Consider the following 24,231-nt stretch of genomic DNA (forward strand, 5'->3'; position numbering starts at 1 on the left):
ATATCTCTCATATCCACCGATGTAATTTCTTTCCTTCTTTGTTTCTTTGTTTCTTTCTTTCTTGTTATATCTGTTTATCTATCTATCTATCTATCTCACATCCAGCTGTCCTCTCTCTCTCTCTCTTTATTTCTTTTTATTTCTTTTTTTTATCATATGTATCTATTTATCTATCTATTCTTCTAGCTCTATTATCTATCTATTCTTCTCGCTCTATTATCTATCATCTATTCTTCTAGCTCTATTATCTATAATCTATCTATTCTTCTAGCTCTATCTATAATGACTAAAAGGACTTCTTATGCGACTGTTACTTCTACACCACTGTGTATAACCCAACATGGTCTGTCTTTATATGCCTTGCAATGACTGCCCATATTTACACTGAATGCTCGCGTGCTCCTTTACTTTCCTCAGTCCTATGAACTCCTCGCAGTTATTTAATATGTAACTTAAAAGAACACTATGTTCAGCGCTCACAGAATTTCTTTTATAGAAACATGACTTTTCCCTCTGCTACGTCTAAATAAGAAGGAGAATCACACAGACATTTTTTACCGAACTTGAAATAACAGCGATTAATCGTGTGGCCATCGCAAGTCCTGCCTGGGTCCACATGCGGACGCTAAATGAAAAGTCTCTATTGATTTTTCCATGGCTGCCTGTAAGTGTTACATCAATAGAAAAAAAAAGCAAAATGTTTCACACTGAGGAGGAGAGACGCTGCATTATTTGGTGCTTCCGACAGTAACTTACGGGAAGTGATGGACGAGAGTTAGAGCACAACTACCACAAAAAGGGGGGTAGAGCGGAGAAACAACTTGGTCAGGGAAACAAGTATTTTTGAGAAGTGAATTATAGCTAAGTTGATCATGCAAAGTGTGGAAACTGTGATCAAGAATAAGGAAAGTCAAATTCTGCAATGAATCTGCAATCTGCAATGAATGGCTAGGGGCAATAATGTACATATAAACGAGGGTACAGCATGATACAGATTGAAATGGCATCCAATTCTAGCACTCTGAACTTTGACCACATGAGGCAATTTTTTTTGTATGCTCCTTGGGCAATTTCTTTACAGTCTTATTTGTTGCACCAGTTGAGTAGATTCATGCCATGTAGGACCTGTGGCTAAGGGATGGACTTGTAAAAATTGATGAACCCCATGGAGAAGAGATGAATCTGTGGAACTGGGATGGACCCATGGAGAAGGGATGCCTTTGTGTGAAAGGGATGAATCCATGGAAAAAGAATGAACCTGTAGAGAAGATATGGCCCTGTGAGGAAGGAATGGAGCTCTGTTGGGCTTGTGGAGAATGGATGGACCTGTGGAGGAAGGATGGCCCTATGGAGATGGGATCGCCCTGTGGAGAAGGGATGAACTCATAGAAAAAGGATGAACCTCTAGAGAAGATATGGACCTGTGAAGAAGGGATAGAGCTGTGGAAAAGGGATTGAGCTCTGTTGCGCCTGAGGAGAATAGATGGACCTGTGGAGAATGGATGGACCTGTGGAGGAGGGATGGCCCTATGGAGAAGGAATCACCCTGTGGAGAAGGGATAAACTAATAGAAAAAAGATGAACTTCTGGAGAAGAGATGGACCTGTGAAGAAGAGATAGAGCTGTGGAAAAGAGATGGAGCTCTGTTGGGCCTGAAGAGAATAGATGGACTGGGGAGAATGGATGGACCTGTGGAGGAGGGATGGCCCTATGGAGAAGGGATCACCCTGTGGAGAAGGGATGAACTCATAGAAAAAGGATGAACCTCTGGAGAAGAGATGGACCTGTGAAGAAGGGATAGAGCTATGGAGAAGGGATGCAGCTCTGTTGGGCCGGTGGAGAATGGATGGACCTGTGGAGAAGGGATGGAACTGTGGAGAAGGGATGGAACTGTGGAGAAGGGATCTCTCAGTGGAGAGGGAATGATACTCATAGAAAAAGAGTCAACCTATGGAGAAGAGATGGGCCTGTGAAGAAGGGATGGAGCTGTGGAGAAGGGATGGCCCTGTGGGGATGGGATGAACTCATGCAAAAAGGATGAACGTGTGGAGAAGAGATGGATCTTTGAAGAAGGGATGGACCTGTGAAAAACCGATGGAGCTGTGGTGAAGGGCCTGTCAAGAATGGATTGATGAAGGGATCCATCTGTGGAGAGGGGATGGACCTGTGGAGGAGGGATGGCCCTGTGGAGAAGGGATCACCCTATGGAGAAGGCATGAACTCATGGAAAAAGGATGAACCTCTGGAGAAGAGATGGACTTGTGAAGAAAGGATGGAGATGTAGAGAAAGGGTTACGGCTCTTTTGGACCTGTGGAGAATGGATGTACTTATTGAGAAGGGATGGATCTGTGAAGAAGGGATTGACTTCCACTCTACTTCTTAACAACCAATAAAATGAGGGATGCTGCCAAGCCAACCTAGCTTGGACTATTTCTTCAGGACTTCAGGGGCAAAATAGCTGAAGCATGGTCAGCCTCTATGCTATATCTGATGTAGTCTAAAAGTATAGACATTAGAAAGAGCCATCAATAAAAATAAATCCAATATAATTTGTGACACAAAGTCACCTACAAATCGGCTTTATTAACCACTTTAAACCAGAACAAGGAGAAAACTGACTTCTGTAAGAAACCTAGGAATGTAATACTTCATAAGTAAGCGTCACTTTGTCAAATCCCCAATCTATTCAGCATTTCCTTATATATAAATGTGTGATGAAGTTGTGTCCTATACTGTTGGGAGGCAGAAACGTTACTAAAAATGGTTGCACTAAACATCCTAAGGCCTCATGCAAGCTGTCGCATTGTGAATCTGGCTTGTGCCAACACATAATCTGGTCCAATCTTCCCATAAACCTACATAGTTTATGTTGTGCCTTTGACTAGGGTTCTTCTAACTAAGTATTTGTTTATTCTACTCGCTTGAATAGCACCATTAGTTCCACAGTATATTGCAGATATCACCATCACTGTCCCCATTCTGGCTCACAATCTAAATTTAATATTAGGATGTCTTTAGAAAGTATACTCTGATTGGTGACATAGCAAAGAGGAGTGGAGAGTATGAAGCTGCTTTTGGCCTTGGATGTAATCAGTGAGCTGTCAATCAGGCAGATCTCCACAGCGATCAGAGATCAGCCACCAGCGACCCGTGTAACGACGCTGTGCTTGGTAACCATAGTACACATCGGGTTACTAAGCAAAGTGCTTTGCTTATAGTTACCCGATGTGTACCTTGGCTACGTGTGCAGGGAGCAGGGAGCCGGCTTCTAGAAGCTGCATACGCTGGTAACAAAGGTAAATATCGGGTAACCAAGCAAAGTGCTTTGCTTGGTTACCCGATGTGTACCTTGGTTACCAGCGTCCGCAGAAGCCGGCTCCCTGCACACTCAGATCGCTGCTTTCTCGCTGTCAAACACAGCGATGTGTGCTTCACAGCGGGAGAGCAACAACGAAAAAATGGTCCAGGACATTCAGCAACGACCGGCGACCTCACAGCAGGGGCCAGGTCGTTGCTGGATGTCACACACAGCAACATCGCTAGCAAGATCGCTGTTGCGTTACAAAAACCGTGACTCAGCAGTGATGTCGTTAGCGATGTCGCTTAGTGAAACATGGCCTTTACACTTGGTGTTTGTACTTAAGGATGCTCTCACCAGATCCTACTCCCTCCCCCCGATGGTGAGTAAATAAATGAGATGCAATCTAAACATTTTATTAAGCTATTTAAAAATACTCAGCACTCTCCATATATTTTACATTATTTTTCCATCTTGCTGAACAAATAACTATTGATCGGACATAAAATCTCACCGTGACTTATGATCAATGATCTGCTTTAGTCACAAATTGAAAAAATACTTATTACATTGGGTTTAATAAAGATGCAACTCAGGCAAGAGAAATTTAACCCCTTGCAATCACTGCCGAGTGATCGATACAGCCACAGATAAATATTTACGCTCATCTATGAAGGCTGCAACCTCCTTCCCCCGGACATCACCAGCTGCCATGTCATATTAGATCAGAAACCTTTATCTTCTATACAGAAGATACCGGATTCCTTCTTCTGCTATTTCATTAGCCCAGACACTTACAGCATCTTTAACAAGACGCTGTACAGTCTTATTAGCCTTTTGTCACATCAGACAACCACATAATGAAAATCCAATCCGATTCAATTAACTGCTAGGGAAGATTCCAGCGTGATTTAATTTGCTTTAATATGCATGCGGGAGGGTGATATATGATACAATGAGAGATTCTTCTTCTTAATAAATAGGACCGTAGCTATCAGCGCTGAGTAGGATTATGAGGCTGCAGATAATGGAGCGAGGATGATATTCAGATGCTTAGCCATTTTTATGGTGACTCAAGTGATGACTCGGATCCTGCACTATTTCCTGATATGGAACACATGGGCTCCGATCAATATTGTCCAAGTAATTATTACTTCATTGATACAGTATTTGGACTCTACTTATATCAGCTCTTGCCAAAAATTTGGAAGATGTGTGAAAGGGCAGGTGAGGTGTGTATAAGGGTAAGACAAGACCGCATGTGGCCATGTCACACGGTCATGGTGCAGTTGGAAAAAAAATGTATGCCACTAACTGCAACTGTTTTTTGCATAGCCAATCATGGCATAGAAAATCTATATTTTTTACTGCATTACCCAAATTGAATGAGGTCAATTTCAGTTTTTGGGAGATCTGTGTTAATGATTTTGCTAAACAGTTGTGTCGCCCAGGGTTATGGGGTACTCCGCGGTGTATAACTGGGGAAATGTCACTTGGTGGCCGTTGCCCGGTTCCGTGCCCTAGGTGCTTTTTAAAAGGGGTATAATTACAGGAGAATTAAATGAAAGTTTATCACGTGACGCCATTTGCAGGTTGCGGATATGTAGATTGAGCCGCCGCTGCACAGTTCTCACTACTGGGGCTGGTGTTCGTGGCAGCCTGGATGTTAGGCCCTCCACAAGCAAGGCTAGGCCCCAGAGGATAGGTGATGTAGATAGGTGTTGAAAGAAGGTAGGCCACACAAGGGGTTGCAGTGTAGCTGGTTCCTTTACTCACAGCAAGAAGTAGACTGGTCACCCGAGGTTCAGGCTGGTGCTGACCGCAGGTCCCCTTAGTCCCAGTGTCGGTTTAGTGACCTGGTGGCTTCTTTCCCCTGCACATCTCTTTGGTTGGTGGGTCCCCGTGGCTTGTAGCAGCTGGGGGTCCCCTCCTGGTAGTCTCTTAATGGTAGTCCGTATGACGGTAGCGTGAACCCTGTGGGGTCAGAGTCTCTGGTCCTGATCCCCGGTTCTCCCGTTGCTAAGGAGTCCTGAACTTCAAGGTCAGTGAGGTCCTTGATGGTCCCCTCACTATGCAGATTTTATCAGATCTGCTTGGAGCATTTGCCTGACCTAGGGTTCTGTACCCCGTCAGTGCTGTGGTTCTGGGAGTACTCCATCGGCAACCAACCGCCTGTGTCCTCAGGTCACCGTCACACTCCTGTCAGTGTGTCCACTCACTTCCTCACTCTATCACCGACTCCTGCGGACTCACTATCTGACTGTCAACTGTCTGCCCCTCCCACCTGGTGGTCTAGTGGACTGGATCGGCCCCACCTCTAAGTGGCCATCCATGGGTCCAACCCTAAACTGGTACCAGTCTTATGGGGAATTTGGGGAAAATAAGGATTAAATGGAATGTTTTTGTTGTTACCGGCACTGATCTTCTGGGTCCCTGGGGGTAGGCCCTGCATCCTGGTGGGGATGCGGTACCTTGTAGCTCCCTGATGGCTTCAGGGGCGCTACACAGTGAGCTAAACTTTTCAAAACATGTTTATGAATGCCGTCAACGTCACATGACCATCCACATCTACTGTGTCATAACCACGTCATAACTATGCTGCCTGGACATATATTTTTTAACTCTTTCTAGACATTATGAATCCAAACAAATGCTGGCAAGAGACTATTTTGCTGGATTTGCCATAAATAAATCACAACAAATTTGGATTCTGATTAAACCAATTTTTCTTTTTTCACAAATTTTCAGCAAATTTGATTTACTTAGGATATATTTGCATATCTCCAAGTAGTGACTTTTAAGGTGCCCATATACTGTACATGCGATAACTGTCAGTTTTGTTTGGCATACAGTCATCTCTGGTGTACAGTCATCCCATTCACAAAAGCATTCAACTGAGCATTCATGTGTTTTTAATGGGGAGAAGGGAGAATGCAGCTATCAGAAACCTCTGTCAATGGCTTGTTACCCTAAGACTAGAGTCACACTCGCGAGAGGCTAGCGCGAGTCTCGCATTGCAACACCCAGAACGGCCGCACTCTCAAACAGAAGCGGGTTGGCTGCATGTATTTCTATGCAGCTGAGATGCTCCTGTCCATAGAGTGGTGGGCCACGCCGAGTGATGCAATGCGAGACTCTTGCGAGTTTCTTGCAAGTGTGACTCCAGCCTTAGGGTGCAGTCACACAGCTGTATAACTCAGACGACGATCGCTTCACAATGCTCGAACTGGCCAGCGGCTCTCCTGACCTGAGTGTGAGAGCTGTATAGAAACACATAGACACGCAGGGGTGGACATATCATTGGTGCAGCCTGTGCAGCCGAACAGGGCCTAAGAGGTTAGGAGGGCTATCTCTACCTCCAAAACATGGGGAGTTGTGCATTTTGATGAGCGATTGGGCTGCAAAGGCCCATACTAGTTCTTGCACAGGAGCCCTTTTCTGTCTGTGTCTGTGCAGACATGCTTAAGTCAGGAGAGCTGCCAGCCAGTCCGAGCACTGTGATGCAATTGTGGTCCATGTTATATGGCTGTGTGACTGTGCTCTTAGAAACAAAAGTACTCATTTTAATTGACAATTCTTCTTTCTTCCAAAATCATCTGTCGGAGAGTCAGGTGGATTTTATACACATCGAATGGTTGGCTGAAAGTATCAGGCTTATTTTAAGTTGTACTTTGTGTATAGAGCCTTTATATGCTTTTATTTCCAAGCCAGACACTATATAAAAAGCAAAGCATTCCTTTACCTGTCTCACTAGCCTACTCTCTATGGGGACTTACTGGCTCCCAGGTAAATCAATAGGATGAGATTCTATAAAAAACAAACAGTTCTGCAGGACAGGGTATATGCTACTGAGAGAAGTCATGTACATTCACTCATGTACATATATATCGATTATGAAAATTACCAATATGAGAATTGTAAGAGACAATGACTTAAGCAGGGAAGGTTTAGACATTGCATTTAGGATTCTACAGTTAGAAATTAATATCTTCATTATCTTCCATTAGAAAAATTGTGCAAACAGCCAGAAAACCAAGTTTCCCTACATCAAATACCAATCACAACAATCCTCACATGAAATCACAATAATCGTAATTAGGTGCCTTTTTCTAGGTAAGAACAAGCATCAAATTGAATCTCCAGACGGATCAAACATCTCTGAGTTTCCCAGAAATCACGGCTGCACTTTAGATAAAACAATATTTGGTTCTAAGGATGTTCTTGCTACATTATAGAGCTGGAAAGAATACAAAGTACAAAATGAACATAAGGATGTAATGATTAAAGTGAAGAATAAACAAAAGTATCATTTCAAGTAAAATAAATAAATTGAGGCAGCCTGAAGGTTCCATGTTTGGTACCATGAAGGTACTTTACTTGGTCACAATTGGGGAAGAAGAAACAGGCTTGTCTTGCCAATGACTTTGGAACTTTGGACACACCAACTAATATGTATTGAGAAAAGAATAGAGAAGTGTCTCACAGCGACTAACTCAACTTTCCCAGTTAGAACCCCATAATCACTCTGTCAAAACCGAGCTTTATCGTTTATGGGGAAATCATAAAAAAAATGGTGTATGGCGCCCTAGGCACTGTTAGTTCACATGGACATCATAATGTGCACTTTGATTTTGTTGGTCTCTATGTAATACACCATTAGCATTTTCAAATAAGAAATCAATTTTTCATGTAGCCCCCCCCCCAGTAACACAACAGTCCTACATCTTGTCTCAAGACCAACTTGGAGTGGCCATTGAAATATTATTCATGTCAGCAAATTGCGGAGATGACTGGGCCAAGTGCTCCATGCGCTCATCTATATTGTAGATAGCTGCAGGTGTTGCCTGCTATTACTTGCAATATTCTTATCTGTGAACAGATCAAAATAATACATGCTGCAGGTTTTTTTGCTAATTTCCTAGTGGAAAAATGCTCATACAGTAGATGCAAACACATAGACCAACACTGGTCAATGTTCTGTATATGTGTGGTCTGTCACGACCATGGAAAATATGTCCATCACAACAAGGTCTCAAGTGTACCGCCCCGGTGTTAGTCGGGCTGCTCGGATCCGGGATCGTCGTGGCTCGAGGGGTCCGGACCCGGCTTGACAGACACTTTGATCCAAGAAAGGGGGTTATTTACAGGGAGAAACGTTAATTGTATGTAATCTGGACTCTTCCAAAATCAGAATTTTGCATAGTAGACTATATTCACATTTTTCAGGCTATACTCCCTTAAGTTACATTTTTTTATGCCTAGAATATCATGGTCAGCTGCATTAATTTTCTAGTAAGAATACCAGAAGAATAGATCCATCATACATCACATCCATCACAGGCCAGCTTCTGCCTTCTTATGATGCCTTTAGTTGCATTCTAACAAAATTTGTCATGTACTTACCAAGGCTGAAAAGCACCAGGAATTTCAGACACACAAATTCTCTTAAGTCAAATTGCAGTGATCGAAGCTTGGCCACCAGATCTTGTGCATGGCTCATGAGGTTGTTTAACGTGGTACCAGCCTGCGTGACAATAACAGAGTAATCCACCTGAAAAACATTAGAATAGCATACATTAAATCAGAAATGAGAGGAATTTGTGTTGTTTCCTATTACACCGTACCAATAATGCACTGATGGTGGAAGTGAGATTTTAAGGAATGGAAATGATCTGTGTTTTATGATGGTAGTTGTTATTTACCAATATGTGGATGACAACTGTATAAAGGCTAGAAAAAGCTGTCAGTCTGACATGAAAGCTTAAGAACAGAATAGTGTCTTATTTTTTGTTAAACAAATAGAATGAATTGAAAAAGTATTCATGCCCCTTCAGTCAATACTTTGAAAGACAATTTGCTACCATTATTGCGGCAAGTCTTTTGGGGTAATAGCTTTGCACTTCTAGAGGCTGAAATTTTGCTAATTCTTTACGAAATAGCTCTAGCTCGGTGAGATTGGATGGAGTCATCTGTGAACAGCAATTCTGAATTCTTCAATTTAGGTCTAGACTGTGACTATACCATTCACACACATAATTATCTAAAGCATCCATTGTAGCTCTTGCCATGAAAAAACCATCAACTTTGGTACGGCGCTCCTGGAGACGAGGAGGAAGATCCACAGGCAATCGGAGGGATGAGTATTTTCATATCCAGTATAGTGGCAATAAAAATACAACTACGGTACTCATCTCTCCAACTGTCTGTGGATCTTCCTCCTCATCTCTGGGAGCGCCGTACCAAAGTTTTTAGGTTTTTTTCCCTGATCAACACATTGCTGTGCAATTCACTGGAGGATACTTCTCCCAGCCTCCTGTGTGAGCAGCAGAACAGACCAGGACCAATTCACCCATTGTGCAAAGTCTATTTACTACATGTGCTTATCAAACCTTTCATAGGTTGGTGCAACAATTCATTCACCTAGTTATATTCACCAATTACTATGCAGATTATCGCTGCTCTTTTGTCTCCATTCTCCTCTCTCCCCTAGGGGTTTATTTCTCCCAGTATTGTAGCTCTGGCTGTATGTTTAGAATTGTTGCCATGCTGGAAGGTGAACCTATGCCCCAGTCTCAAGTCTTTTGCAGCCTCAAGGTAGTTATTCTGCATCAGAAAGGTCTCTCCCAGGCAAAGGTTTCACCAAAAACTGTGGCTTCAGTGTGTGCTGTTCAAGCTATTCTGAAGAAGCACCAAGAAAGGGGCAATGTTGAGGTCCATGCACCCAGGAAACTTTGTGCACAGATGAAAGACACATCATGCTTAACTCTTTTTCAAATTGTAAGATGTTTAGCAGTTCTAGTTTGGCCTCATATGACCAGAGCACCTTGTTTCACATGCTAGCTGTTTTCCCTGCATGGCATGTAGAGGACAGGTAATGATACTGTTTAATAGAAAAGCGCAATAGGGTCTTTTAGGGTTGTGCAAAGTCACAACCCTTATGAAGCACATACAATGATAGTATCAGCTGCAGCCCCGAGGTATAAGACGTAAGATCCAATAGAAGAAGAAAACTGGTTTAATCCGTGCTAATACTCAATTTGATATTAATATAATTCCTTTATTTTGAGTATTAGCGCAGCTTAAACCCTATTTCTTCTTCTATTGGATCTTATGTAGAGGACACAGTTAAAATGTGGAAGAAGGTGATCTGGTCATATGAGACCAAACTAGAACTTTTTGAGCTAAATGCAAAATACTATATGTGGTGGAAAACTAACACTGTACCTCACCCTGAAAACACCATCCCCATCATCAAACATGGTGGTGGCAGCATCATGCTGCATGGGAGACTTTTCTTCAGCAGGGACAGGAAAGCTGCTCAGAGCTGATGAGAAGATGGATGGCGCTAAATACAAAACAATCCTGGAGGAAAACCTGTGAGAGGCTGCAAAAGCCTTGAGACTGGGGTGTAGGTTCACCTTCCAGCAGGACAGCGACCCTAAACATATTGCCAGAGCTACAATGGATTGTTTCCATCCAGTATCACTGAGCTAGAGCCATTTAGTAAAGAATATTTTCAGCCTCTAGATATTCAAAGCTGGAAGAGATGTTATGTGAAAAAATGTGAAAAAGTTCATAGGGTATGAATACCCATTCAAGGCAGTGCATGTGTGTATTAACACACATAAAATGGTCTCAAGGGGTTGACTATACACAATACATTTTCATGTGTTCTGGGAAACCATGTCATTTTATACCACAACATTTTGGCTCATTAATTACCCAATCTTAATATGCTCCGGAGACGCCATGCAAGTAGCAAATAACCATAAACAATGAATACACTGAATATCTGCAGCCGCAGCAATATATTTTTTGTATCTCCCTTCCTCTCTCACCTGTCAGTCAGCCAGACCAAGTTAGATGAATTTTTTATATGTATTGATGGCTAATTTCCATAATTATGTGCGCCATCCTCCCCCTCAGCTTCAGCGGGGTTATCTAGAGATTCTATTGCAAGAATTTGCAATTAAAAACAAGAACCAATCTTATTAATAGTTTTATTTTTAGAAGATGAAAATCTAAGGCCTGGAGTTGTCAAACTTTCTGGCCAGCCCAGATTAAATTATATCCATAATTTATCCTTTCCCAAAATCCAGATTCAGGCATTGCCACTGCAAATTGTTTGCATATGAGATTTACCTGTTATTTATTGTACCAGGGAATAAATCTCAATCACAGAATTAGTTGGTATCCTGTATAATAGTGTTGCGTACACTGAACAAAAATATAAACGCAACACTTTTGTTTTTCCTCCCATTTTTGAGCTGAACTCTATGATCTAAGACTTTTTCTATGTGTAAACAAGACCGTTTTCTCTCAAATATTGTTCACAAATAAATCTAAATCGGATATAGTGAGCATTTCTCCTTTGATAACATAATCCATCCACCTCACAGGTGTGGCATATCAAGCTGTTGATTAGCCAGAATGATTATTGCACAGGTGCGCCATAGGCCACAATAAAAGGCCACTCTAAAATGTGCAGTTTTATCACAAAGCACAATGCCACAGATGATGCATGTTTTAAGGGAGTGTGTAATTGGCATGCTGACTGCAGGAATATCCACCAGAGCCTATGAATTGAATGTTAATTTCCCTATCATAAGCCATCTAAAAACACGTTTCAGAGAATTTGGCATTACATACAACTGGCCTCCTAACCGCAGACCACGTGAAACCACATTAGCCCAAGGCCTCCACATCCAGCATCTTCACCTCCAAGATCATCTGAGACCAGACACCGGACAGCTGCGACAAGCGGTTTGCATAACCAAAGAATTTCTGTAGAAACTGTCAGAAACCGTCCCCAGGAAGATTAGTTACATGCTCGTCGCTCTTATTAGGGTCTCCACCTTACTGCAGTTTGCCGTAACCTACTTGAATTCGATGACGTCTGGCATGCTGGAGAGCTGTTCTCTTCATGGATGAATCCCAGTTTTCAGTGTACAGGGCAGATGGCAGACTGCTTTTATGGCATCATATGGGTGAGCGGTTTGCCAATGTCAACATTCTGAACTGAGTGGCCCATGGTTGTGGTGGGGTTATGGTATGGGCAGGCGTATGTTATGGACAACGAACACAGATGCATTGTATTGATGCCATATTGAATGCACAGTGATGCCATGAGGAGATCCTGAGGACATTGTTGTGCCATTCACCCACGACCACCACCTCATGCTACAGGATGATAATGCACAGACCTATGTTGCAAGGATCTGTACACAATTCCTGAAAGCTGAAACCATCCCAGTTCTTGCATGACCAACATACTCACCGGACATGTCACCCATTGAGAAAGTTTTGGATGCACTGGATCGGCGTACACAACAGCGTATTTCAGTTCCTGCCAATATTCAGCAACTTCACACAACCATTGAAGAGGAGTGGACCAACAACGCAGGCCACAATCAAAAACCTGATCAACTTCTTGCAAAGGAGATGATTTGCACTGCATGAGGCAAGGTAGTGGTCACACTAGATACTGACTGTTTTCTTCACCACCGCCAGACCCTCCCAATACTATAAAACTGCTCATTTTAGAGTGTCCTTTTATTGTGGCCAGCCTAAGGCACACCTGAGCAATAATCACTGACTAATCAGCATCTTGATATGCCACATGTGTGAGGTGGATAGATTATCTCGGCAAAGGAGAAGAGCTCACTAACACAGATTTAGACATATTTGTGAACAATATTTGAGAGAAAAAGCGGCCTTTTGTACATAGAAAAACATCTTAGATCTTTGCATTCAGCTCAAGAAAAATGGGAGCAAAAACAAAAGTGTAGTGTTTATATTTTGTTCAGTGTATATGTTGTGGTGCTCATGTAAATGGTATTCAACTATTCGCTTTATATGTTTGCTTTGGCCATCCACTTTCGAAAAAGTAAATACAGCAGCACACATAAGGAAAGCATAGCCACGCTCCGGGATAATACATTATTGGCCTGTCTTGTTGCTCTTTGCCCATGGTCTGAACTTCCTGTACAAGTGCACTTAAAATTAATGCCATTTACTAATACCAAAATGTCACTCGTGACAATGATAATGACCTTGAAACACTCACATTCAGTATCCAATTGTCGGTGAGATGACAGGCATATTCTTACTTTTCTACCATTAAAATTACACTAGGAAACAATTGTTGATAATTGCAGCTAAGTATTCTTTAAAGGGAACCAGTCATGAAAAAAAAAACACTTAGCCTGCAGATTTGGGTTAATCTGAAGGTTAATAATTTTCTAAACCTGCCTGATGTCTGCACTTAAAGCCCTGCAGCCGGAAGGAAAGTAACTTTATTCCTCCCTGCAGCATTCAACTCTCAGTTAGGCTACGAACTCGCATCCGGCTTGTCTGCCGTTTGTCGGATCCGGCGCGCTCCCGTACAATCTTTACAGTACAGTGGCTGCGCTGCAACTTCCTGGTCACATTCTCCGGTCACATGACAGCACGTGACCGGAGCTTACCGCGCAGCCACTGTACTGTACACAGTGTACGGGAGCGCGCCGGATCGACAAACGGCAGAAAAGCCGGATGTGTGTTCTTAGCCTAATAGGGATGGCACCGGTGCGGCTTCAGTCAGCACTCAGTGTACAGTGTTTGGAGGCTGTAATCATGCCGCTGGCACTGACTGACAGTGATCTCTAATGCAGACCCTGTCAGTCAATCCTCAGGGCACAGTTACAGCCTCCGCTCACTATGTTCAGAGTAGTGACTGAAGTCGTGCCTGTGACACCCCGATGACCAGAAGCTTGAGGCTGCCGGGAGGAGTAAAGTTAATTTTCTCCTGGCAGCAGTGGTCTAAGTATTGTCACCGGGCATGTTCAGAACACTATTAACCTGCAGATTCTTTAATTCCAATAATAGGTACATTTTAGCTATATCTCCTTTGAAGACATATAACTTGTGAATTTAAATTTTTTATTTGCAATGGATGACAGAATAACGCAACGCTTCTGTGTAAGCAGGTCAACGCTACAAGGCAAAATGGATCGTCCAAATTTTTTTTTTTAAACCATAAATTTTTATTAACAAAATGTGTCAAGTATTACATCATATTGGCAATAAGTTCTCGTTTCTATGTGGACAGAACACGATGTAAAATATAAGATTTTCAGAAGTATTCCTTTAAGGGTATGTGTATGCGGTATGTCAGAGGGCCCATATAGTTTTTGAAGAAGACTTTGTTTTTAACTGGCAACTGGACTGCGGTCTCTCCCATTTTTGATTGTGTGTCTAATTAATTTGTTAATTGTGGGAGTGTTCATGGCCAAGTTGTTTCCTTCTTAAAAAGATTTTGTTACAATGGCTATTTAGACCGGAGGAAGGCGCTGTCGCTGAAATGTGTTGTCCTAACATACAACCACTGAACATGTCAGTATGGAAGATGCCAGTTAAACGGAGTTTTAATGGAACATTAAAAGTTAAATTTTATATATTTTCCATGGATTCTTAGCTGATAATTTTTTCTCCTGTGGTTCTATGTGGACAGAACAGGATGAAAAACATAAGATTTCCAGGATTATTCCTTTAAGGGTATGTGCTCACGGTATGTCAGAGGACCCACATACTTTTTGAAGAAGACCGTTCAGGAAAACGTCAGCATTGCTTTTCCTGCAGTGTATCTTTTTGCCATCTTTTTTATCAATTTTTGCAGTGGTTTTCTTTATTTTTATTTTTTTATTTTTTTAAAGCAAGTGGAAGCTGCCAGAATGGTCTGGTCACTTCTTTTAGCCACTTCATTGCTTTCAAGGCCTAAAGCGGTTAAAAGAAGTTTATAAAGCTGGAACATATACAAGCAAGTTGTTTTCACAATGCAGTGCTTATATTTATTTAGTTTTAACATTTATTGAGGGTTTTTTCAGGTTTTTTTTATGGACAGAATTAGCCTAAAAAAATGCTGTATGCACATACTCTACAGCATATAGCTGTGATACCACTCATTCCTGGGAAAGCATTACATCGTGAACTTTCTTGTATCCTGAAAAGTCACATGTGCTATTAAAACAAAAAAACGTATAAAAATAGAAGTTCCTATCATAAACGAGTATGTATGTAAAATATTTATGGAGCCGTTTCTCAGAACATGATATAGTTGAGTTAAAGCAGTAAACCTGGGGCAGACATTTCTCTGGCTCTTATTTCTCTAATAAAACACTGTACAGTAGTCAGTCCGTGCCCAGCTGATGATGGCAATGCTTCTCATAGATAGCGTCGCTATAACCACCTATCACAGAGGTAGCAACCCTTCCTTTGGACTTCCAACCTTTCTCGTGATAATCAGAACACACTAATATTTGTATTAATGGTATAATCATATGTCCAATGAACAGATAACGTTGAAGAAATAAGACATCTATGGCCATCTACAGCTGCACTATCCTTAGCTAGCGGCTTGAATGTGTTCTACCAAGAGCAGCCGGGTCTTTTTAGCAAACAAAACATTAGTACAGTTTGCTTCCACATAGGATTGGCCTTTAACCCATTAAGTATGCCATGCACCGATGTGCGGTTAACCCTTTGCTCATTACACATGCCTCTGTCATTAAATTACTTTTGAGTCGCACCGCCCTTTCACCCTATAAACACCTCAAAGTCAATAAGGTCACCCGAAGTTCTGCCTGTGAAATGCAAGCATGGAAACAGGTGACAAATTCAGTGCTAGGGACAGCTGTGACAATGTGCACCTGTTGTGGTGCTGTATACTTGCCCAGAAATAGATGTTGTAGGTCAGTTCTCATCTTATATTTGTCAGTGAGCGTACACACCATTGCGTCTCTCCATTTGACCACACTGGGGCAGACAGAGTATATAGCTACTGGTGTAGGGTCAATACTATGGGGCTCAATTATTAATGCTTTTACTCCAAATATTTAGAGTAAATGGGACTTTCCTGGGTGGTTTCATGGCATGTAGTAAATTTTAATTAATTTGCAAGTTTGTAGTTCTTGGATTTTTTTTCAACAAACTGGGCATGGTTTAGCTGTTCAAATGTTTTTAGATAGCTTTATCCATTGAGAATCTTTAGACCATGTGCACACATTAAGTGTTTGGCGAGTTTTATACCTCAGTATTTGCAAACCAAAACCAGGAGTGGGTGATAAATCCAGCAGTGGTGCCCGTGTTTCTATTAGGCCTAAGACACACGGCGAGAAAAACGGTGCGAGTGGAGTGTGATAAAACATCGCATTCCACTCGGAGCAATACCCTGTGTGTCAGTGCACATGAGCGATTATTTTCTTTGCCCTAATCGGATCGAGAAAACAATCACAGCCTGCTCTTTCTCTTGTACCGATTCAAGTGTATGGGGCGAGAAAAAAATCGCACTGCACTCGCGGTACACGTGTGTACCGCGAGTGCAGTGCGAGAATGGCAATAGCCGGCTACGGAGGAGAGAGGGAGAGAAATCCCTCCCTCCCCTCCGCAGCGCTGGCCCGCCCCTCCTCAACTGAGGTCGGCTCGCACAGTCGGACCTCAGTTGCAGGGACACTTGCATGACACTCGGCTCTGCTGTGCTGCCAGCATGAGCCAAGTGTCATGCGAGGGGATCACAGTAATCCCCATGTGGCCCCAGCCTTTTACTTTCCCTCTGAATGTACCACTCCTGGTTTTGGCTACAAATATTGATGTAAAAAAAACCTCTCCAAACATTCAGCGTGTGCACGTGGCCTTATAAAGGTCACAAAAAAGTAGCAAAATCATTCCGATTGAAGGGCGAAATAAACACTGGAGTAAGGGGCACTTTGCACGCTGCGACATCGCAGGCCGATGCTGCGATGCCGAGCGCGATAGTGCCCGCCCCCGTCGCAACTGCGATATCCTTGTGATAGCTGCCGTAGCAAACATTATCGCTACGGCAGCTTCACATGGACTCACCTGTCCTGCGACCGTCGCTCTGGCCGGCGACCCGCCTCCTTATTAAGGGGGCGGGTCGTGCAGCGTCACTGCGACGTCACACGGCAGGCGGCCAATAGGAGCGGAGGGGCGGAGATGAGCGAGATGTAAACATCCCGCCCACCTCCTTCCTTCCGCATATCCTACGGAAGCCGCAGTGACGCCGTTAGGAGATGTTCCTCGCTCCTGCGGCTTCACACACAGCGATGTGTGCTGCCGCAGGAGAGAGGAACAACATCGGACCGTCGCGTCAGCGTAATCATGGATTACGCCGACGCTGCACCGATGATACGATTACGACGCTTTTACGCTCGTTAATCGTATCATCGAGCCTTTACACACTACGATGTCGCATGCGATGCCGGAAGTGCGTCATTTTCAATTTGACCCCACCGACATCGCACCTGCGATGTCGTAGTGTGCAAAGCCCGCCTAAGAGTACGTGCACAAGGTGCTTTTTATATGACTGCGTACCTGATGAGTTTCTGAAGCATAAGAAGCTGAATGCTATTTGCGCACGTATTGTAATTTCATGCATTTGTGCTGCGTCTAGCACTGCAGCATAAATGCATGCATCCTTTGTCCCCTGCACAATCTATGAAGATTGTGCATAATCTGTGCGCACGATGCTTTTTTGAACGCAGCGATTTGAGTGTAAAAAATTTGACAAAATCTGTGCGTTTAAAAATGCAGCATATCACTTCTTTTGTGCGCTTTGGATGTTGCTCCACTCTGTCTGTGGGAGAGAGAGCATTCCGAGCGCATGAAATCGGCATCTATGCTGCAAACACTGCATCCATTAAGCAGTGTTTCTGCAGCGATTTGAAGTGCACATGCACTGCCAAATCGCTGCAGAAATTTCAGCATGTACGTGCGCACATAGCCTAAAGCAAAACCGTTGTATTAATTTTGACTTTATAAATCAATAGTACACATGAAAATAAGTGACTATGTAATAGTTCTCATCAGAGAAATTTGCCTCTTCCTCTGCCAGAATTGATCAGACATTATCAAAATTCCCAATTCTGAGGAAAAATCTGCATTCAGTGAAGACTTTCCCATTACTGAAATAGGAGATGCAGCTGTTACTGAGGAGATTCTATGATGGGAGGAGGGAGGAGCTATATGCAGGAAGGAGGAGCTAGAGGCAAAGGGAAGAGCTATAGGCAGAGGAAGGATCTAGAGGCAGAGGGAGGAGCTATAGGCATAGGGAGGAGCTATAGGCAAAGGGTGAAGCTAGAGGCAGAGGAAGGAGCTAGAGGCAGAGGAAGGAGCTAGAGGCAGAAGAAGGAGCTAGAGGCAGAGGGAGGAGCTATAGTTGTAGGGAGAAGCTATAGGCCCGAGGAAAGAGCTATAGTTGAAGGAAAGAGCTATAGGCAGAGGGAGGAGCTATAGGCAGAGGGAGGAGCTAGAGCCAGAGGGAGGAGCTAGAGCCAGGGCGAGAAGCTAGAGGCAGAGGGAGAAGATAGAGGAAGAGGGAGGAGCTAGAGGCAGAGGGAGGAGCTATAGGCAGAGGAAAGAGCTAGAGGCAGAAGGAGGAGCTATAGGTGTAGGGAGGAGCTATAGGCAGAGGAAGGAGCTAGAGGTAGAGGGAGGAGCTAGAGGCAGAGGGAGGAGCTAGAGGCAGAGGGAGGAGCTATATGCATAGGGCGAAGCCTATAGGCAGAGGGAGGAGCTATAGGCAGAGGAAGGAGCTATAGGCAGAGGAAAGAGCTATAGGCAGAGGGAGGAGCTAGGGACAGAGGGAGGAGCTAGAGACAGGGAAGAGCTAGAGGCAGAGAGAGGAGCTATAGGTAGAGGGAGGAGCTAGAGATAGGAAAGAGCTAGAGGCAGAGGGAGGACCTATAGGCAGAAGGAGGAGCTAGAGGCAGATCTCCTCCTTCCTCCTCTCCCTGTTATCTAGATATAATCTTATCAGTTGTAGCTCTCATCTCTTATCTCAGTAATGGGAAAGTCTTCACTGAATACAGATTTTACCTCAGAATTGGGAATCTTAATAATGACTGATCAGTTCTGGCAGAGAAAGAATCAGATTTCTCTAATAAGATATATTACAAAGCTGCTTATTTTCATGTGTAATATTGATTTAAGAAATAAAATTTAATTCGACAGTTACACTTTAAAGAAAACTCCAGCAGTGCTTTTCCTAAAGTGTCATTTTGTACATTTTTTTTTTTTTTTTTAATTGCACATATTAATAGTAAGTGGATCCAAGCCACAAGAACAACAGACTGGTCATTTCTTTTAACCACATTGATGCTTTAGAAGCCTGAACAGGTTAAAGGAAACTCAAAAAGACTGACCATATGTGAAGAAAGTCCTTTTGGCTCTGTTGTGCATTACTTTCATCCTTTCTGGTATTTTTAAAAGCTTTTTCAGGCGGGTTTCAGGTGGAATCCACCTGAGAGAGACATAGTGAGTACATACCATACTGTTCTTTTTACACAAAAGAGTTGAAAAAACAAGATGGACTTTAAACTATTGCTCCAAAAACTGACTTTACCTTCTTCCCGATATTGGGTGCAGGTTCAGGAACTGTGTTATACTGTGTTATATAACTGTGTTATATATCTGGCCGTAAGAACAGCGACTAAAGCAAGATCTGATCACTGCTGTTTAACTATTTAAATGCCACAGTCAATCTCTGATAGAGACATTAAAATGGCCTGGCACGCACGTATAATGGCTTCCATCAGCTACCTCAATTTGTTATTGCAGAGTGGCAATAAACGCACCCAAAGGAACCATCACGGCCCTCCGCCACTGCCGTCTTGATCCTTCATAGCTGAACATCAGTTTTACTGCTTTTTGTGGTACTATGCTAAGGCAGTATATAGAACAAGCGGAAAGCAAGCACTCACACAGCTCCACTATTGGAAAAATAAATAAGGTATAAGTCTCAGAAGATAGTAATATAAACCATTTTTTTCATGAATTTCTGAATTTTCTTTTACCACTTAAGTAAACAAGAAAAAACTGTACAAGTTTGGTATTATTGCTATCATTCTAAACTGTAAAATCACATTGATAGGTCATTTTTACTGCATAATGAACATCATAAAACAAATCATCCCAAAAATAAATGGCAGAATTGCTTTTTTCACTATTTCATCACAATTTCATCCTGTATAAAAAGCCTTTTTATGACTATATTGATTGAAAAATAAAGAAAAGTTATGACTCTTGGAGTAAAGAGAGAAAAAACACAGGCTCAAAAACGAAAAAATTGGCGGCAGTCGGAACGCGTTAAAAATGCCCATGATAATACAATAGCTTTTATGTAAATTTAAATACAGAGCAACTCACTATACTGTCTGCTAATGACAACTGTTCTGAAACAAGACCTTGCCTAAAATTCCGTCATTAGACATTGATAAGTGAGTCACAATAAGAAAAGCCCGAACCTACCTGTTGGCCTGTAACCAGGAGTATGGAGCCTTCTTTCCCATGTAGAACTTGCCGAAATATATGATCCAGAATTAGCAACTCACTCCAACAATTTTGCAAAAGTTTCATCTGATCGTCTACCTGTAAATAAATAAATAACCATATTAACTGCAAATTCTTTGATAATGTTAATTAATATAAAAGTTACAGTTCCAATAATCTACCATGACATTTTACCAACACTTACCATCTAATAATAAAAGAAAAGGAAAATAAATCAGTCAATTAATTAATCAAGCATTTAGTCTCAGATTTATGAAAAGGCCTACGCCAGACTTCTGGTGTAAAAGGACATTGGGTTGCACAAAAATTTCCCGGCCTTTGATAAGTTTTTCCCAGCTCTGCCAAAATGGGTGGAGATGGGGGGGGTGACAGGTGTGTGACGCCACAGATCATCTAATTCATGACGAGCTGTGATGTTCCATACGCCATAAATCTTGTTCCAGTTCCTGAATAGGATTGTTGGTGAGGCGCAAGAGGCGCACTCCATATGTCAGATTCTCATAATACAGTAAGAGGCTTTTAATCCAACATGCCCCCTCATCAACACCAACATGGACATCACCAATCTTGATGATTCAGTGTTATTCAGAAAATTGAGAGGTGGACAATGTAATTCTAAGGCTGGGGTTACATGGCGATTTTGGCCACAACCCACGTTCTACGGCCAAAAATTGCTACTTGCAGCTTCTATAGTTGCATCACGACCCCTTGAATACAGTGTCTATGACAAGCAAGGCCCCAAAAGTCCAGCTTTTCGATACTTGCTTGTCACAGTACCCTAGTGATCACCAATTCGACCATATTCAGCTGCATTAGGGTATGACGTAGCAGCGGCACATACTGATGATTGGTCGCACGACGTGTGTCCCTGCCACAGTGCCCATGTATCCCTAGTCTTATCCTGGCTCAGACCACTTTTGGTAGGTACTAACCAAAATATATTCGTAACACACCAAAAAATCTTCTGTTTTGTGAATGCTCTCACCCATTTCTCTAGCCCTTACTAAAGGAAACCTGTCACCAGATTTGGCGACAATAAGCTGCAGCCACCACCAGTGAGCTCTTTTATATACAGCATTCTAACATGCTGTATATAAGAGCCCAGGCAGCTGTGTAGAACATAAATATCACTTTATAATAATCACCTAAGGGGTGGTGCTGTGCAGACTGGTCAGATGGGTGTCTCCATTCTCTGTTACTGGTGCCTCCTCTTTCGCCCATCTTTGTCCTCCTTCTTCTGAAGCCTGAGTGCATGACATATCCTACGTCATCCACATGAGGCAACACTGGGGTCCTACACAGGTGCACTTTGAACTGCCCTGAGCAGAGCAGATCAAAATATTGTAGTGCACCTGCGCTGGACCTCAATGCCGACTAACGTGGATGATGTAGGACGCATCATGCACCCTTCAGAAGAAGGAGGACAAAGATGGCCGAAAGAGGAGGCTCCGATACCAGAGAATAGAGACACCCATTCGACCAGTCTGCACTGCACTGCCCCTTAGGTGAGTATTAAAGTGATTTTTATATTCTACACAACGGCCTGGGCTCTTATATACAGCATTTTAGAATGAGCCCACTGATAATGGCCACAGCTTATAGTTGCCAAATCTGGTGACAGGTTCCCTTTAAAGTCACTCAGATCCTTACGCTTGCCTATTTTCAACACATTAAATTCACGTGCAATTGTTCACATATGAAAAAGAATCTTTTGTCCCTCTGATGGACAGAGTCTCTATGAATTACATATCATCATTGGTGACAGAAGGTGAAATATAAGGCCAAGCAGAACTTCTGGAGCGAGACTGGGTTTAATATAAAAAAGTATTGCCATGATTAGAAACCCTCTTAAATAGCCTATTGAGAACACGGACGTATCACTCTGGCAGATCTTTCATAGTAACATTGGGTGAAAAGCTCTGTGGAAACTGATGTAGTTGCCATGTTTATTATTTTCCAGCTTTAGATATAAATTTTAACAAAATGAAGAAAAGTACATGTCAAGTCTTATTTTTTTTAAAGGAGACGCACCACAGTATTGATTCTTGGCTTGTGCTATGTTGTGCGTGAATGAATGTGAACAAGCTGTCTTCTCCCACAATAACCTATGAGTGGCAAAAACCTGGACACGCTTATTCTTATCTTCATATTAAAATATTATCTTTGTTTTCCTGGTAGGAATTTTTGTGAGCAGCAGCAGGAGAAGAATTAAAGATTTGTACAGCCAGGTGCTTTCTTCTCTGGGAACCAGGTCTGGACCCTCTGAATCCAGGAATATACTCATATATTTATCCCATTAATTACAGGAGGGAGGCAGAATTATCTTGGCTTGCAGAGACGTGAGACTTCCCAATATTGATGCCGTGCACAGGAATGAGAGTCATACAGGAGTGGTATTGTTAGAGGGGTGAGTGTTCTCAGGGGCAGCATCGTTAATGATTAAAGACGTCCTGTTTTCATGAAAGAGCAAAACTTCTGTAAACACGCAGGAAAAATGCCGTGTCAAATATCAGCTCCGCTCTCATCAAAAGCCAGGTATTAATCATCATTTAACAGAAAATGACTCTGAATTTACACTTCTATTGACATTTACAATATAAAATGAAAACAATACAGAATGTTCACTATGTGTGATTCAGATTAAAGTCATGCCTCAAATCAAGCAAGTTACTACAGCTGATGAAAGTAGTCACATCCTTTAGACTCCCTATGTCCTATACCCAACTAGACAACTCTGTGGGCCCGATTCATCAAGACTTTCTCGAATTCTGGCGGAAAAGCTTCGACAACTCTTGGGTTTTGCCTACATTTTGCGACTTTCATGTTTTCACATCAGTGTTTCCCAGCTCTGACAAAATTGGCAGATCTGGGGTGTGACGGGGCGAGTCGGGGCATGACTTCACAGCTCATCTAACTCAGGACGAGTTGTGGCATCTCATATGCCAGAAGTCTCTTTCCAGTATCTGACTGCAGTGAAATTTCTGGGGATGAGCATAGATGTACATGTAAGTCATCAGACTCTCCAACTTCATGAAAAGGCATGCACCTCTCCATGAATTAGAAGTTTCAAATTCCAGCACACCCCCTTATCGAGACTGGTGAGACAATGCTGGTTTTGATGAATGGGGTCCTTTGTGTGGATCATTTAGCAAGGCATTACATTGAGGAAGGCATTAAGCTTGTTTCATTATAGAGTGGGGACACTTAGGACCATCATTATTGAGTGATGTACACTAAGGGGCGTCCGAACTATGTAATAATATAATGTGACGCAGAGCAGTAGCCTTGACTTAGGTACTCATCTCTAACGCTCCCGCAGCATTACATGAAGGTGGGGGTACTGGCTGGGTGTGTGAACTTGTGCTACGGAGGTGCTGCACCCTTGCAGGCTGCATATTATTGGTGATTTTGGCTGGCCAAGACCGATGACAATTTACCTTTAACTATTAGTTAACATGAATCTCTAGTGTGGCCACATTCCAGCTAGACATATACAGCCTCGCTCAATTCAATAGAACTGATCGAGGCCTCGCACATCTAGTCAGCACATGATCATATGTATGCAAATTGCACACTTGCGGTCACACGT

The 24,231-nt window shown here is 42.6% G+C and overlaps 1 protein-coding gene across 1 annotated transcript in view; it reads right to left on the reverse strand.

The window, feature by feature from the left end:
- NR5A2 (nuclear receptor subfamily 5 group A member 2) overlaps positions 1–24,231 on the reverse strand; it is a 115,616-nt gene that overhangs the window by 15,419 nt on the left and 75,966 nt on the right. Inside the window, exons 5-6 of the mRNA XM_075320954.1 lie at positions 20,601–20,720; positions 8,703–8,850 (exon numbers count right to left, since the gene is read on the reverse strand). Of these exons, the coding sequence (XP_075177069.1) occupies positions 8,703–8,850; positions 20,601–20,720 (268 nt within the window). The remainder of the gene's footprint in view (positions 1–8,702; positions 8,851–20,600; positions 20,721–24,231) is intronic.

This window comes from Anomaloglossus baeobatrachus, chromosome 8 (assembly GCF_048569485.1).
Source record: "Anomaloglossus baeobatrachus isolate aAnoBae1 chromosome 8, aAnoBae1.hap1, whole genome shotgun sequence".
NCBI classification, from domain to species: Eukaryota; Metazoa; Chordata; class Amphibia; order Anura; family Aromobatidae; genus Anomaloglossus; species Anomaloglossus baeobatrachus.